Below are 13,688 nucleotides of genomic sequence, written 5' to 3'. Positions count from 1 at the left end.
GCCCACCCCTCGTTCGACAGAGGAAAGCCCAAACGGCAGCATTCCCAACAGCAGCACGGCCCCTGCCTGAAGACCCTGGGGGAGGGAGGGGGAGCCCCACCCCCACCTTGGAGACCAACAAGATTTTTGGGGTATGAGCTCTCCAGAGTCCAAGCTCCCTTTGTCAGAGTGACTCTCAAAAGCTCATACCCCCCCAAAAAAACCCCCACTTGGTCTCTAAGGTGCTCCTGGACTCGAAGCCAGCTGTTACGCTGCAGACCTACACAACCACCCTCTGAAATTACCCACAGGTAACTGGCTTAGTTGTCAACCTGCTCCCACCCCACAGGAATTTTCTTCTAACGTCCAACTGAAACCCCCCCCCCCATAACCAAAGCACATTCAGTGGGAGGGTAACGGTGGGCAGTTGGGAGTCAGAGACCAGCAGGGGAGCGGCTAGAGCCCTGGCCGGTGGGAGGAAGCAGCAGGGAGATGACAAGGTAGCAAAGGGCCAGGCTGGGCTCTGCTGGCGGACTTGGCAGGACTCCCCGGCAACTGGCATGGCGGAGTGAAAGGAAAGCATCTGGGGTGACAGGCTGGCACAACAACGTCAACATGCAGTCCCACGCACCTAACAGGAACGCTGAACTTTGCTGTGCTGAGCTTCTTCCTGGCTTGCTGGGCAAAGCCCTGGCGATGCGCCCCCCACCCCCGCTACCACTTCACAGCCCGCACCAGGCACTACCTGCCCAGTCAAGGCACAGCTGTCGGAAGGAATCCACTCAGACCAGTCTTTCGCCCCAGGAAGAAGCAGAGGGCCTCTCAGCTTGCCGTCATCCCAGGAGAGCGGCTCTCAGCCCACAGAATTTGCCTCAGGTTTGCCGCTGAGCGCTGCTGACTTGTTTCCCGAGGTTGTCGGGGGGGGGGGGGGCTGGCACAAGATCGTTGCCAACTGTTCTGCAATATTCCTGGAGCAAGTCCCACAAAAACAAAAGGCTCGGGAGTTCCCCCGCAAGGAAGTGTGCTCTCCTCAAGGCAGCAGCCTGCTTCTTGACCCCGGGAGGAGCGGCATGTGGGGGCACCCCCCCTTCCCGTGTACTCTTTGCGGGGTCTCGCAGCCGACACGCACAGCCACACCCAGTGACTCAGTCCAATGGGATAAAGCGCCAGGGATCTGGAGGCAGCCAAGCGAGACACGACGACCCAGCGCGGAGTGGCAGCGTGACCTTCCAGCAGCGGAGTGTCGCCCGATGCCACCTGCCCCTTCCAGAAGAGCTGGCGGCCCAGGAGGCCCTTGCCAGGGAGCGGGGGTGGGGGTCCCCGAGAGCAGCAGCAGCAGCAGCCGCCCAAGGCCAGCGGGCGACTCGAAGCGGTGCCGTCCAGGAGATGCTGCCCACGGGCCCGAGCAAAACACGGCGAAGGAGCCCGAGCGCAGGGCGGGCCGAGGAGGAGGAGGAGGAGGAGGAGGCGGCTCTCTGTCCGTGGTGCCGGGCGGCTCCGCCTCTCGAGGACCGGCGGGCAGATCCAGAGGGTGGCGGCCTGATGTAGGCAGGAGGCGGAGGGGCGGCGATGGCGGGGCGGCGATGGCGGGGCGGCGATGGCGGGGCGCCAGGCCCCCGACACAGCTGGGGCCGCCCCCGCCCCCGCCCCCAGCTAGCGGTGCAGCGTCCGCGCGGGCAGCCAGAGCCACAGCACCGCCGCCGCCGCCGCCGCGCCCGGCTGGAGAGGAGAGGCGAGGCGCGGGTCAGCCGCACGGCGGCCCCCGCCGGGCCCGGTCAGGGCGGGCGGCCCGAGGGAGGGACCGGAGCCGCATCTGGCCCGGGCGGCGGCGCCACGGCCCCAATCCCGCGCCTCTGGGCGGCCCGGCCGGGCTCCTCCGCCCCCTCCTCCGCGGAGGGGCCTCGAGTCGGGGGGGCTGGCCGGGGGCGGCGGCGGCGGCGGAGTCTCCGGCGCTCGTTCCCGCAGCCCCTCCCTCCCTCGCGCGCCGCACTAGCCACGCCCCGCCCGCGCCCGCGCTGCGCATTGCATTGTGGGGCCGGTGACGGATCCAATATGGCGGCGGTTCCCGCGGCCTGACGGGCTCCGTTTGCGCTGAGCGTGGTCGTCGCGGTGGCCCTGCCCCCCCGCCCCCCTCGCCATGCTGCTGCTGCGCCTGCTGCTCCTGCGGCCGGGGCTCTCCGGGAGCCGCGGCGGCTGCAGCCTCCGCTTGACGCCGGCGGCCGAGGGCAGGCCCGCGCGGGCCTTTTGGGTTGCCAGGTAACCAGCGGCCGCGCGGGGCAGGCCGGGAGGGGTCTCCTGGTCGCTGGAGTCCGCGCGGGGCACGCCGGGAATCCGGTCCGCTGCGAGAAAGGCGTCCGCCCCATTTGTGTGCTGGGAAATAATTCCCCCAAAGCCGGGACTCTTATGGTTCCAGCTGGTGGTTATATACAGAAATCAAGAGTTGGGGAGTACCCAGAATTGTTCTTCACCCTGGGGTGTACAGAACACACGTGCCTCCCCCCCCTTCCCCCCGGCCACTCAGAACAGAAATGCCTCTTGATTTATACGGGTGTTCAGTCAGCCTGGCCTGCTGCTCTTAAGGAGAAAGAGGGTGGGGATTGTTGGTAAAGTTATTGCTGAGGAGGCCTAGTTGAGGTGGGCCTTCCTGGCAGAGGCGAAGTCGTCCGTGGAAACTGATGTGCTGGGCTTGTTGGGTAAGCCCCCTCCCCTCCACTTGGGGGCTCAGAGCTGCCGCCTGCCGGTTGAGATCTCCACTGGAGGCCCCTGCCCCCTCTTTGGAGCCCTTCTCAACGGCTGGCCGCCTGGCATCACACCTTCTCTGTAGTGTTACCTTGGTGAAGGGACTCTTACCTGAGATGGAGTTGCCTGTTGCCATCTTGGCTGTGGCCAGGCTAATGGGTACTTAACAAGGGTGAGAGAAAGAGGGAGCGTGCGTGGATTCCGGCCAGCCTGTGAATGCCGATGCTAGGGGCCCCAGTGTGAGGGAAGGCCTTGGCCTCACTGCCAGGTTCGTTGGGCGCTCCAGGGCACTTCCAACCGCACAGATGGGCGAGATCATCCCAGAGCCTGGGGCGGGACAGGCGGTGCTGTGGGCTGTCATGGTGGCTTTCCCTCTGCTTGCAGGTCCTCTGGCAGCCAGGCCAGATTCTCCAGCTTTCTCCGGCTTTCTCCTGACCGACTGGCCAGGCCGTCCCCAGTGGTGCTGCTGCTCTTTGCGCGCAGGCTCTTCCCACTGGGTCGCACCGCCGTGTTCTTGGCTGGTGCAGGGGCTGCCTTCCACAGCAGGGCCTTGTGCCAGGAGGTGGCCTGCGACGTGCCTGCGTGCGTCTCCCCAGTCGCGGAGCAACTGCCCGCCTTTGACTGGGCCACCTTCTGGAGGTTCCTGAGGCCACAGCTGCTGGCGCTGACCGCGGCTGTCATGGTGAGAGTCTGTCTGCTCGCCCCCCCCCAACCCTGAGGGGTCACATTCCACGGCCTGCTCGCACTGAGGCCAGCGGCTGCACCGGCAGGGACGAACACACACCAGGGCCTAGCAGAAGTGTCCTCGAGGGCCTCGGAGTCAGAGAAAGTTGGGGCGGGGTGGGGGGACTAGGATTGTAAGGGAGGAAAAAAAGAAGGTGCCTGCCAGGGAAGAAGTCAGAGGCATCCCGGGGACCCCCCTGGGTCACCTGCCCCTCCTGTCATCTGTCTTCCTTCAGTTTGCGCTCGGAGTGGCGCTCCTCAATGTTCAAATCCCACTGGTGCTGGGGGACGTGGTCAATGTGGTGGCCCGATACACCTGCCTGAGTGATTACCTGCATGTGGTGCGGCGCCCTGCCATGCGCTTGCTGAGCATCTATGCCCTCCAGGTGGGTGTCTGCCGGGGGTGGGGGGACTTTCCTGGGGCTTGTCATTAAGCCCAGGGTGGTAAGAGGTTGGGGGCAAAGCTTCCGCTTTCCTGGGGGCAGGGCGAGGCTAGAGACAGGATGACCAACTGATGTGGTGTCTCTTTCTGCAACCTCCTCAGGGGATTTTCACCTTTGGCTACATCATGCTGCTCTCACGCATTGGAGAGAAGGTGGCCAATGGCATGCGCAAGGAACTTTTCAATTCCTTAATCAGGTAAAGGTGGGGGCAGTCAACTGCCGGGGGTGCCTTTCGTGGGCAATGTGTGGGGAGGGGCTGTGGCTCAGTGGTAGAGCCTCTTCTTGGCATGCAGAAGGTCTCAGGTTCAATCCCCAGCAGCATCTCCAGTTAAAGGGACTAGGCAAGTATTGGTGATGTGAAAGACCCCTGCCTGAGACCCTGGAGAGCCTCTGCCGGTCTGAGCAGGCAATACTGACCTCAGTGAACCAAGGGGGGTCTGATTCAGCAGAAGGCAGCTTCATGTGTTCATGGTAGGACAGGGGGCTGCCTGGCCTGTGGTGGGGTGTGGGGTTTGAGAGATGCCCCAGAGACCATCTGGGGGGGGGGGGGAGACGCATGAGCGTCCTGCCGGCCCGACTTCTCCGGCCGCTGCCCTGATGGACTCTCCACCTTGCTCTTCCCCCTCAGGCAGGACGTGGCCTTCTTTGACGCCAGCCAGACCGGGCAGCTGGTGAATTGCCTGACCTCGGACATCCAGGAGTTCAAGTCCTCTTTCAAGACGGTTATCTCTCAGGTGGGTAGGTGGGAGGGGCTGGCGGGACGCAGGCCGGGCTCCTCGGAGGGAGAGCAGGATGGGGAGGCGGGTGTGTGCCTGCATCGTCTGTCCTTCACTCTGCCGGGTCTCCCTTTCCCTCACAGGGCCTACGCAGCCTCACCCAGACGGTCGGCTGCTTAATGTCTCTCTACTTGATCTCGCCCAAGCTGACGGGGCTGCTGGTGGTGGTGATGCCCGCCCTGGTGGGGACCGGGGCGTTCATTGGCTCCTTTCTGCGCAAGCTGTCACGCAAGGCCCAGGAACAGGTAGGAGGTGCCGGGAATTGGGCACCTGCTTGCGCTCCCTGAGCGGATGCTGGCTAGTCCTGTGGAAGAGCCCTGAGGGACTCCCCCACCCCATTGTAATGTTGCTGTTCCTACTAAGCCCCACCACCACCACCCCCAGTGTCACAATGTATTAGCAAAGGTCATCTCCACAGACGTCTGGCCTGGAAGCTCCATTGCGTCAACATGAAACCGTTGTTCTTCAATGGTGTCTGAAGAAGAGAGCTGTGGCTCACTAAAGCTCCGACCCTGCCAGAAACTTTGTTAGTCTTTAAGGTGCTGCCGGACTCTCCCTTGTTCTTCAAGGGGCCTGACTTCTGTGTCAAGTTTGTGCAGCTGAGAAAAGGTCTTGCAGGAAACAGAAACTTTAGAGAGACCTTTCCAGCCTAAGGTGGAGTTCTGTGTCTTTCTACAGCTGCTTTCTAGAATTCTGGCTGATAGTAAACAGTCTCGACCTCAGTCCGTTCCTCTGGAGGAACGAACTGTCTTTATTTCCCAATCCATTGTGCTTGGATTGACTATTTTCGAATACTTACATGACGCTTTTCTCTTGATCCCTGGAACGCCAAGCTGCTTGCCCCCAACCCCTGCGTCACAGAGCTGGGGCAGAGTGCTGAGCTAGGGGCCAGGCTTTACGCCATTCTCACCTTGAGCACAAAGAGGCGGGATCTTTGTGGGGCTGCAAATCCTCTGCCAAGAGTCCTAAACTGTCCCTTGGCCAGCATTTCTCTTCTTGTAATAGTGCAATTTTCAGGCTGGCTTTTTGTTCTGTTGTCTGTGGCTGAACAGGGCCTGACATAACTAAGGAGAGGAGGATGCTGAGCCGAGACAATGGCAAAGGCATCGGAAGGCTGGGGGCCCCTGGGCCGAGGCCTTCTGCTGGCCCGCTGCGATTCCTCCCTTTCCTCCTCTTGGCGCAGGTGGCCAGATCCACGGCAGTGGCAGACGAGGCCCTTAACAACGTCCGGACCGTGCGGGCGTTTGCCATGGAGAGCAGAGAGATCGAGTGAGTGTTGCGAAGGAGGTTTCTCAGCACTTCCCCCTCTGGACTGGAACAAAGTCTGGGCACAAGGGGTTCTCACTCTTGCCAGTTTTAGGGGGCACAAAGCAGCTGGTGGCATCATTGGCGTTGGGGGTGAATGTGCGGGTTCCCTTAATGTGCCACTTGTCCCTGAGAATGGCTTTCCACCGATACGGCAGCTGCCGTCATTGTAACTGGACTTACTGGCCTTGTGCTCCCTCTGAGGGGAGCCACTGGGGCCCCCTCCAAGCCAACGTGGCTGGCAACACGGGTGTTCCCAGAGAGCCTCTCTGAGTGAATGTGGACGTGCCCGCTCCCCCCTGCTCCTCCATGCAGCCAGGTGTTCTGTTGCTCTCAGGGTGCCCTCTTGGTTGAGGAGCTCCCTTTGCTGCCCGGGGGAGGCCTTGGTCGCATACAGTGTCCCCCACAGCTTCCAGAGGCCTGCCTCGTGTGCCAGACACCACTCTGGCGATGCCTTTGTCAGGCTTGCACCGGGGGTGGGGCCTCCTTGCCAAAGGCCCGCTGCCCTGTCCCTTTGCACTCACTGTGATGTTGGTGAGTCTCCCTGGTCAGCCATGGCCCTTGGTCAGCTCTCCCCCTTTCTCTCTCCCCGTCCTCCCAGGCAGTACGCTGCAGAGGTGGATCACTCTGGCCACCTTAACATGCGCCTGGGGCTGGGCATCGCAGTGTTCCAGGGGCTCTCCAACCTGGCGCTGAACTGTGAGTGGCAGCAGAACTGTGCTCTTCCACCTTCCCCCCCAATGCAGGGATCCCCAGGACTGGGGGCTCCTTCCCCCTGCCTTGAGCGGCAGCTGCACACCCAGGCCTTTGTGGTGGCAGCTCTTTCATTGGGGCTCTTGAGTTCCTGGTTTCTGTGAGGCCGCTGCACAGAGAAGCCCCAGGAGCCGAGAGCAGGCTGGGGCAGGAGCCGCAGAGGGGGAGTTCCTCTCTGGGCCCCAGTAGCTGCCCTGTGCAGCAGTGCCGAGGGTGCCTTCTCCCCCTCTGACTGTCAGGGGCAGCCTTGGTTGGAGCTGAACTCCTGAGCCCTTCCTCTGCCGTTTCCACCGGGGCTCTGCTCTTCCGGCTTTGCCTCCCAGGCCAGGGTTGCCCTGCTCAAGCAACCCTGAGCCGGTGTAGCGTTGCCCTGGCCTTTCGAGAGAACTCTGCAGCATTAGGGAAGCTGCTTATTCTGGAATTCTCCCCTTGGATTGAGACCCGCTCTTATTTCATGGCCACAGTTGCTCCAGAGCCCTGACATTATTGCTGCCTTTTGCCCCTTGGTTTTCTCCCACAGGTATTGTGCTGGGCACTCTCTTGGTGGGCGGCTCCCTCATGGCCGGGGAAGAGCTGAGCCCGGGAGAGCTGATGTCTTTCTTGGTTTCCACGCAAACGGTGCAGAGGTAAGGCTGCAGCGGGCACACCTTGCGCAGGGGTGGGCCCCTGTGCCCCCGTGCCCCTCAGACGCTCTGCTTCTCTTCCTCTAGGTCCTTGGCCAACATGTCCGTTCTCTTTGGGCAGGTAAGTGGGCCGGGGGTGGAGCATAGACAGGTGCACCTCTTCCTTCCTTTGGAAGCAGAAAGCTTGAATGGGGGTGGTTCAGCCGGTGTGATGTAGTGGTTAAGAGTGTTGAACTAGTATCTGGGAGACCCAGGTTCGAATCACCTCTCATGCCATGGCAACTTGAAAATAGGAACGTAAATAAGAACATAAGAAAAGCCCTGCTGGATCAGACCCAGGCCTATCAAGTCCAGCAGTCTGTTCACACAGTGGCCAACCAGGTGCCTCCAGGAAGCCCACAAGCAAGGCGACTGCAACAGCATTTATCCTGCCTGTGTTCCACGGTACCTCAGGCCAGTCACACACTCTCAGCCTAACCTACCTCACAGGGTTGTTGTGAAGATAAAACAGAGAAGAGGGAAATTATGCCAGCCACTTTGGGTCCTCATTGGGGAGAAACTTGGGATATGGAATAAATAAACTCAATAAATAGACCTGGGTGTGGCGGGAAGTGGGGTGAGCTGTCCTCTGAAGACCAAGCATGGAGGGACACATCTTCTCTGTCGGGAGGAGAAGGCTTAAGGTGTGTCCAGAGCACTTTCTCTGCCCCAGGTGTGCCTGTTGGTTCCCTCCAGGTGGTGCGGGGGATGAGTGCTGGGGCCCGTGTGTTTGAATACATTACTCTGGCGCCAGAGACCCCCTTGACTGGAGGACAGAGGCTTGCGTGTAGCTCGCTGAGTGGGCACATTCAGTTCCAAGACGTTTGCTTCAGGTGAGATGCCTCTCCCCTCCCTCCCCACCTTGTGGCACTAGGATCGGCGTTTCCTCCCCTCACCCCCCCCCCCCAGCCAGTTGCTTAGTCAGGGCTGGAAAAGGCCACAAAGCCATCCCTCAAGGATAAAATGTGCACAATCATGCCTGTTTTTAAAAAAATCTGTATTTATTTTGTATCTGTTTTTGTTGTTTTTGCTTAATGGGGATGGGAAGGAATAGAACAAGAACTTCTTTGAAGCCACCCTCCCCTCTCACAGCTTCTGAGATCTTAAGCAACACGGTCAGCATTATCTCGACATCCAGAATTCAATTCACAAATGACACCCAGGATGCCCAAATACCTGGCCAGATTCTTAATTTTGTGCATGTGGGCAATTGGTCGTCCACTCACAGCTCCTCTGCTTCTCATCCTGCCTCAACAAGCGTCCAACTTTCCCCCTGTATTGCCTCCCCATGCCAGCTACCCAACACGGCCCGGCTACCAGGTGCTGCGAGATTTCTGCCTCTCCATACCCTCCAACAAGACAGTGGCCATTGTGGGAGAATCTGGAGGAGGTAAGGCTCTCCCTGGGCTGCCGAGGACGGCTTACCAGTACCAGCTGTGCAAAGGCAGCAGCACATTTTCTGTGTGTGTGTGAGAGAGACCTCAAGTGATTTGGGCTGCCGAATTTTGGAACAATGCACCAGTAATACAGCTTAAGTTGCGCTGGGGGCCAACTTTCAGTTTTGAGATCTCTTTGACATTATAAATTATTGCAAAGCACTTGCCGTCTCTCCCCAGTTGTGTGTCTTTTGTGAGCCTGACAGGTGTGTGGTCGTCTTTCATGCAGGTAACTGCTGGAAACTCTTATCTTAAGCCAATTATAGCCTGTTCCTTAGTACAACGACGTGCAAAAGTGCCTTCCGATATTAAGGGGGTAAAGAAAACTGAAAAAAAAGGTAGCCCCAGCCAAAGAGCAGCAAAGCTTCCTCCAGACAGACTGCTGCAGCCGTGCCCATCAGGCCTTTGAAGGGGGGGGCCTGGAGCCTACACCCTGGGAAAACCAAGATGTGCTTGCACTAAAGCTCATGGAGTTCCACAGGCCAGGTGCCACAGCTGGGAAATGCCTCTCGCTGGCGGTGGCAGCCCACTGGATTCCAGTCTCCTTCCAACCCCCTCTTCCTACCCTGGCATCCCATTCTGCAACATAATTGGCAAAGAGGTGGGACTGTGGCGGGGAAAGACGCGGCCTCCTCCTCTCTCCGCCACAGGGAAGTCCACTGTGGCTGTGCTCCTGGAACGGTTCTATGACCCCACGGCGGGCACAATCTTCCTCGATGGGCAAGACATCAGCACTCTGGATCCTTCCTGGCTCCGGGGGGAGGTCATCGGCTTCATTAATCAGGTGAGGAGCAGAGTTCAGAAAATGGGCTGGAACCTTGAGCCCTTGGAGCGAGGGGCCGGAGCGGAGTGGGGGGGGGGGAGATGCCGAAAGCAAAGGGAAGCAAGTGGCTCTTCGAGCAGCCGGCCATTAAATGAAGGGACTCGTGCCACTGGGAGGGGATGTGGCGGAGACTGGCATTGAGGGCTTTGGAGGAGGAGTTGGGTATATCCACTGCTTGGAGCACATGACAGAAAGCAGCGGTTGCAGGAGGGGCAAGCGGAGACTCTTGGCTGCCAGCGGTGGAAGCGGGGCGGGATACATCTGCCTCAAGGTGCAGGAGGTGACTCTGTCCCTTGTGTGGCGTCCTGTTTGTGAGTGTCTTCACAGCACCGCTGATGCTCTGTGCGCCTTACATCTGGCATTGCAGGGAGGCTATTCTGGCAGGCGCTGCATGGCTGGGGGAGGAATGCCCCTTCTCCCCAGGAGGAGTTGGGGAGGTCACAAATGCACCCTCGCTGCTGGGACTTGACCTCCCTCCTGGTTCTGAGGCACCACTCCTCCCGTCCCCTCAGGAACCGGTGCTGTTCAGCACGTCCATCATGGAGAACATCCGCTTCGGCAAGCCGAGTGCCTCTGACGCTGAAGTCTACGCCGCTGCTCGCCTGGCCAATGCCGACAGTTTTATTCGCAGCTTTCCTGAGGGATACAACACGGTGGTGGGTCAGTGAGAGCAGGGGGGATTCCTGGGGGAGGGCGGCACAGGGACTCTGAGAGAGGGCCTTCGTGGAGGAAGGGGAGGAGCCTGTTTCTGACGCACCGGAGCTTCGGGCAACGTCTCTGCAGGCCCCTCCCCTTTATTTTCTCAAAGCCTCATCATCTGAGAGCTAGTGGTGTGGTGGTTAAGAGCGGTGGTTTGGAGCAGTGGACTCTAATCTGGAGAACCGGGTTTGATTCCCACTCCTCCACAGGAGCGGCGGACGCCAATGTGGGGCATCCCTGACCGCCGCCTCTTCACCTTCTGCTTGAAGACCTCAAGGGAAGGACCCCCAAATCCATCATCAAACTTCTGCTCCTAAATTCTCTCCATCCACAATCTCCTTCCTATCTCTTAACCTCATGACGTGTGGCCTTGCCCACTGGGGCAGCCTTGTCTTCTTCCCTGTGATGACTGAGCTCTGGATCTGTGTGAAAACAGTGGCCAAACTACATGGCATTTTTGGGTTGCTGAACTTGGAGCACCTTGGTTCTAGCTGAAGTGCTGCTGGACTATTCAGTTTTTACCATCCAAAAACACCGAAGGATGAAAGACCAGCAGGTGGTCGCCCACCAGTATGTAGGGGGTGGGTGGGCAAATGTCATTTCAACAGTGGTATTATCCACCCTTTTTTCTTCTTTTCTAAAAGCAGTTGTTGGGGGGGCACCTTTTTTTAGGGGAGAAGGGCATAGGGAAAGGGGGGGTTAAACCCTTGTTTGTCCTGTTTTCCCATAGTTCAGTGTCACCTCTGGACCAATTTGTATCCCCGCTCTTGTACCTTTTCAGTGGTAAAATTGCAGAGGAGGGAAGTGTTGAAGAGCCCCTTCCATGCCCTCCCCACTAAAAAATTGCCAGGGCTGAATTTGGAAAAAAAGGCGACTTTATTGGCAGGACGTGGTGGTCTGTGCTGTGCCGCTAACTCGAAGGGAATAAAGGGAGTGTCTGCCGGCCTTTCCCCTCCCTCTGGCTTCCTCCCTGCCCCATGTTCTAACCTGTGCCCCCTTCCCACCCCCAGGTGAGCGTGGGGTGACTCTGTCCGGAGGGCAGAAGCAGCGGGTGGCCATTGCCCGGGCACTCATCAAGAATCCCACGGTGCTGATTCTGGACGAGGCCACGAGCGCGCTGGACGCGGAGTCGGAGCATGTGGTCCAGGAAGCCTTGGACCGGGCGGTGGCCGGCCGCACCGTGCTGGTCATTGCCCACCGCCTCAGCACCGTGCAAGCCGCCGACCTCATCGTGGTGCTGGCCAAGGGGTGTGTGGCAGAGGTGAGGCCGGAGAGAGCGCCCTTCTTCTGGGGTGTGTGTGTGTGGTGGAACGGCTGTTCAGAGTGACTCAAGCTGACGCTCAGAAAAGCGCAGGGGGGTGGCGGCGGAGCATGGGGGGGATTTCTTTCTTTCAAACATGATTGTGCCTGGTGGGGGAAACTGCCCAGGACTTACAAGCCATAACCAGAAAGCATAAAAAGTCGTTAATTAAACCCCAGCCTCCAGGTGGGACTGGGGATCCCCCAGAAAGACAGCTCATCTGCTGACTACAGAGATCAGTTTCCCCTGGAGAAAATGTAACACCCCCCCCCCCAAATCTCCAGGAGTTTGCTAACCTGGCCAGGGGGTGAGCTGGTAGGGTTGTGTCAGGACTTCAGTACCTCGTTGCATAAAAGTAATAGTAAACTTCACTCCAGACGGTGCAGCAAGTTAAAAGTTTTATTAAGAAAGAAAAACGAGTTCAGTAGGTCCATACAAACTTAAGGTCAGAATACAGATGGGGAAATACAGGTCATCTTTATAGGGGACACACACTAGAATTGATTACACGTAATGGCTTTGAAATGCAAAACATCGGGGTTCTTTCAAGCTTCTAGAGATGCCAGGGTTCTGGCAGAATTGACACCTTGAGAACAGATAGCAGATTTAAAATAGGAAGGCTTGCTTTGAAGTGGAAGTATTAGTGCTTTCACACCTTCCTCCCAAACTGAAGAGACTTTCCCATGAGACCGGGAAGGGGGGTGGGAGAAGAACACGGAGCTTGCTTATCTGGGGCCCGACTGGGTGCCCTCGCTGACGGGTTGCCAGGTCCCTCTTCGCCATCAGCAGGAGGTTTTTTGGGGCGGAGCCTGAGGAGGGGAAGGTTTGGGGCGGGGATGGGCTTCAATGCCATAGGGTGCAATTGCCAAAGTGGCCGTTTCCTCCAGGGGAACTGATCTCTATTGGCTGGAGACCAGTGGTAATAGCAGATCTCCCGCTGATGCCTGGAGGTTGGCAACCCCTATGGGCTGGAGCACCAAAGGGCCAAACGCTGAGCGGCTCAGCAGGACTTGAGCAGGCCTCTCTGCCCCAAGGGGTGCATGGGTGGGGGGGGAGCCCCAGACCCCTGCTGCGGGGGTGGGGTGGGTTGGGGGGGTAGCATAGGCGGGCGGTGTCTCCCCCGGCTGGACTGACGCCCCTCCATCCCTCCCTCCCTCCCTCCGCAGGCCGGCAGCCCCTCCGAGCTGCTCCGCCGGGGCGGCCTCTACGCCGAGCTGATCCGCAGGCAGAGCCAGGACGCCGCGGCCGCCTGAGACTGGAGCCCCGCCTCCCGCCCAATAAACCACGCCTCCCCCACCCGCCGACTCCGCCTCTTTTTGCCTCTGCCGCGCGGCCCGACTACAACTCCCGGCGCGCTCTGCGGGCCCCCCCCCATGGCCCTTAAAGCGGCCGCGCGGCCTGTGACTCCGGCGCCGCCCCGCCCCACTCCCGGCCACGGCAGGCAGGCCGGCCGCCGCCCCCTCGCGCCCCGCTGACTCCCGGAGGCCCCGCGGGCCGGGCCCGGGCCCCGCTGCTGCCGCCGCCGCCGCCGCCGCGCGCCGGAGGTGGGTCTCCCGCGGCCCCGGGCGGGGAGGGGGGCGGAGAACAAAGGGCCGGCGCGGAGCCCGCGGGGTCACCTCTGGCGGGAGGGGCCGGCCGGTAGACACGGGTCTCCGCGGGAGCGTCGGGAAGGGGCGCCTCGGCCTGCCCCCCCCCCCGCCGAAGCCGGGCGGCCGCTGATGGGGGTGGCCGAGGGGCTGCAGCCGCCGCCGGACCACGGGCGCGTCCGGAGACCCCCGCCCCTCCCGCGGGGTGAGGAGCCCCCCGCCCTCCCTCCCTCCCTCCCTCCCTCCCTCTTGCAGCGGGGCAGCAAGGCGGCTGGGTCCCCGCACGGAGGCTGGCCGGCCGGCCGGCCGCGGCTGCTCTCCTCCTCGTGCGGGTGCTGAAAGAAAAGGGGGGGCAGGGCCAGAATCAGACTGCCCCCCCCCCCCCACGCACCGCTCGGCCACCGTGCTCCCTGCAATCCCAGTCACTCAGGGCCTCCTCGCGGGGTTGTTGGCAGGCTAAATCA

General features: G+C 60.4%; 2 protein-coding genes across 2 annotated transcripts in view; one reads left to right on the top strand and one right to left on the bottom strand.

Moving 5' to 3' along the window:
- Nucleotides 1-13,688, bottom strand: part of MRPS12 (mitochondrial ribosomal protein S12) — an 84,350-nt gene that overhangs the window by 49,294 nt on the left and 21,368 nt on the right. The gene's annotated exons all lie outside the window — the stretch shown is intronic.
- ABCB8 (ATP binding cassette subfamily B member 8) lies at nucleotides 2,117-12,891 on the top strand. The gene is made up of 16 exons (XM_056857189.1): nucleotides 2,117-2,235; nucleotides 3,103-3,400; nucleotides 3,678-3,827; nucleotides 3,986-4,080; nucleotides 4,513-4,618; nucleotides 4,744-4,905; nucleotides 5,844-5,929; nucleotides 6,567-6,664; nucleotides 7,239-7,344; nucleotides 7,429-7,462; nucleotides 8,077-8,213; nucleotides 8,676-8,770; nucleotides 9,467-9,600; nucleotides 10,152-10,299; nucleotides 11,349-11,599; nucleotides 12,805-12,891. The coding sequence occupies exons 1-16, from the start codon at nucleotides 2,117-2,119 to the stop codon at nucleotides 12,889-12,891; spliced, it is 2,106 nt and encodes a 701-aa protein (XP_056713167.1).

Source organism: Euleptes europaea, chromosome 11, assembly GCF_029931775.1.
Source record: "Euleptes europaea isolate rEulEur1 chromosome 11, rEulEur1.hap1, whole genome shotgun sequence".
Classification (NCBI taxonomy): Eukaryota; Metazoa; Chordata; class Lepidosauria; order Squamata; family Sphaerodactylidae; genus Euleptes; species Euleptes europaea.
This window is presented reverse-complemented; position numbering and strand designations above follow the sequence as displayed.

Bases quoted from the DNA above. Each gene is read 5' to 3' on its own strand.
- ABCB8 (XM_056857189.1), top strand. From the start codon at position 2,117: ATGCTGCTGCTGCGCCTGCTGCTCCTGCGGCCGGGGCTCTCCGGGAGC. The intron at 4,619-4,743 runs GTGGGTAGGTGG...TTTCCCTCACAG, and splicing joins TCAAGACGGTTATCTCTCAG to GGCCTACGCAGCCTCACCCA. The intron at 9,601-10,151 runs GTGAGGAGCAGA...CCGTCCCCTCAG, and splicing joins TCATCGGCTTCATTAATCAG to GAACCGGTGCTGTTCAGCAC.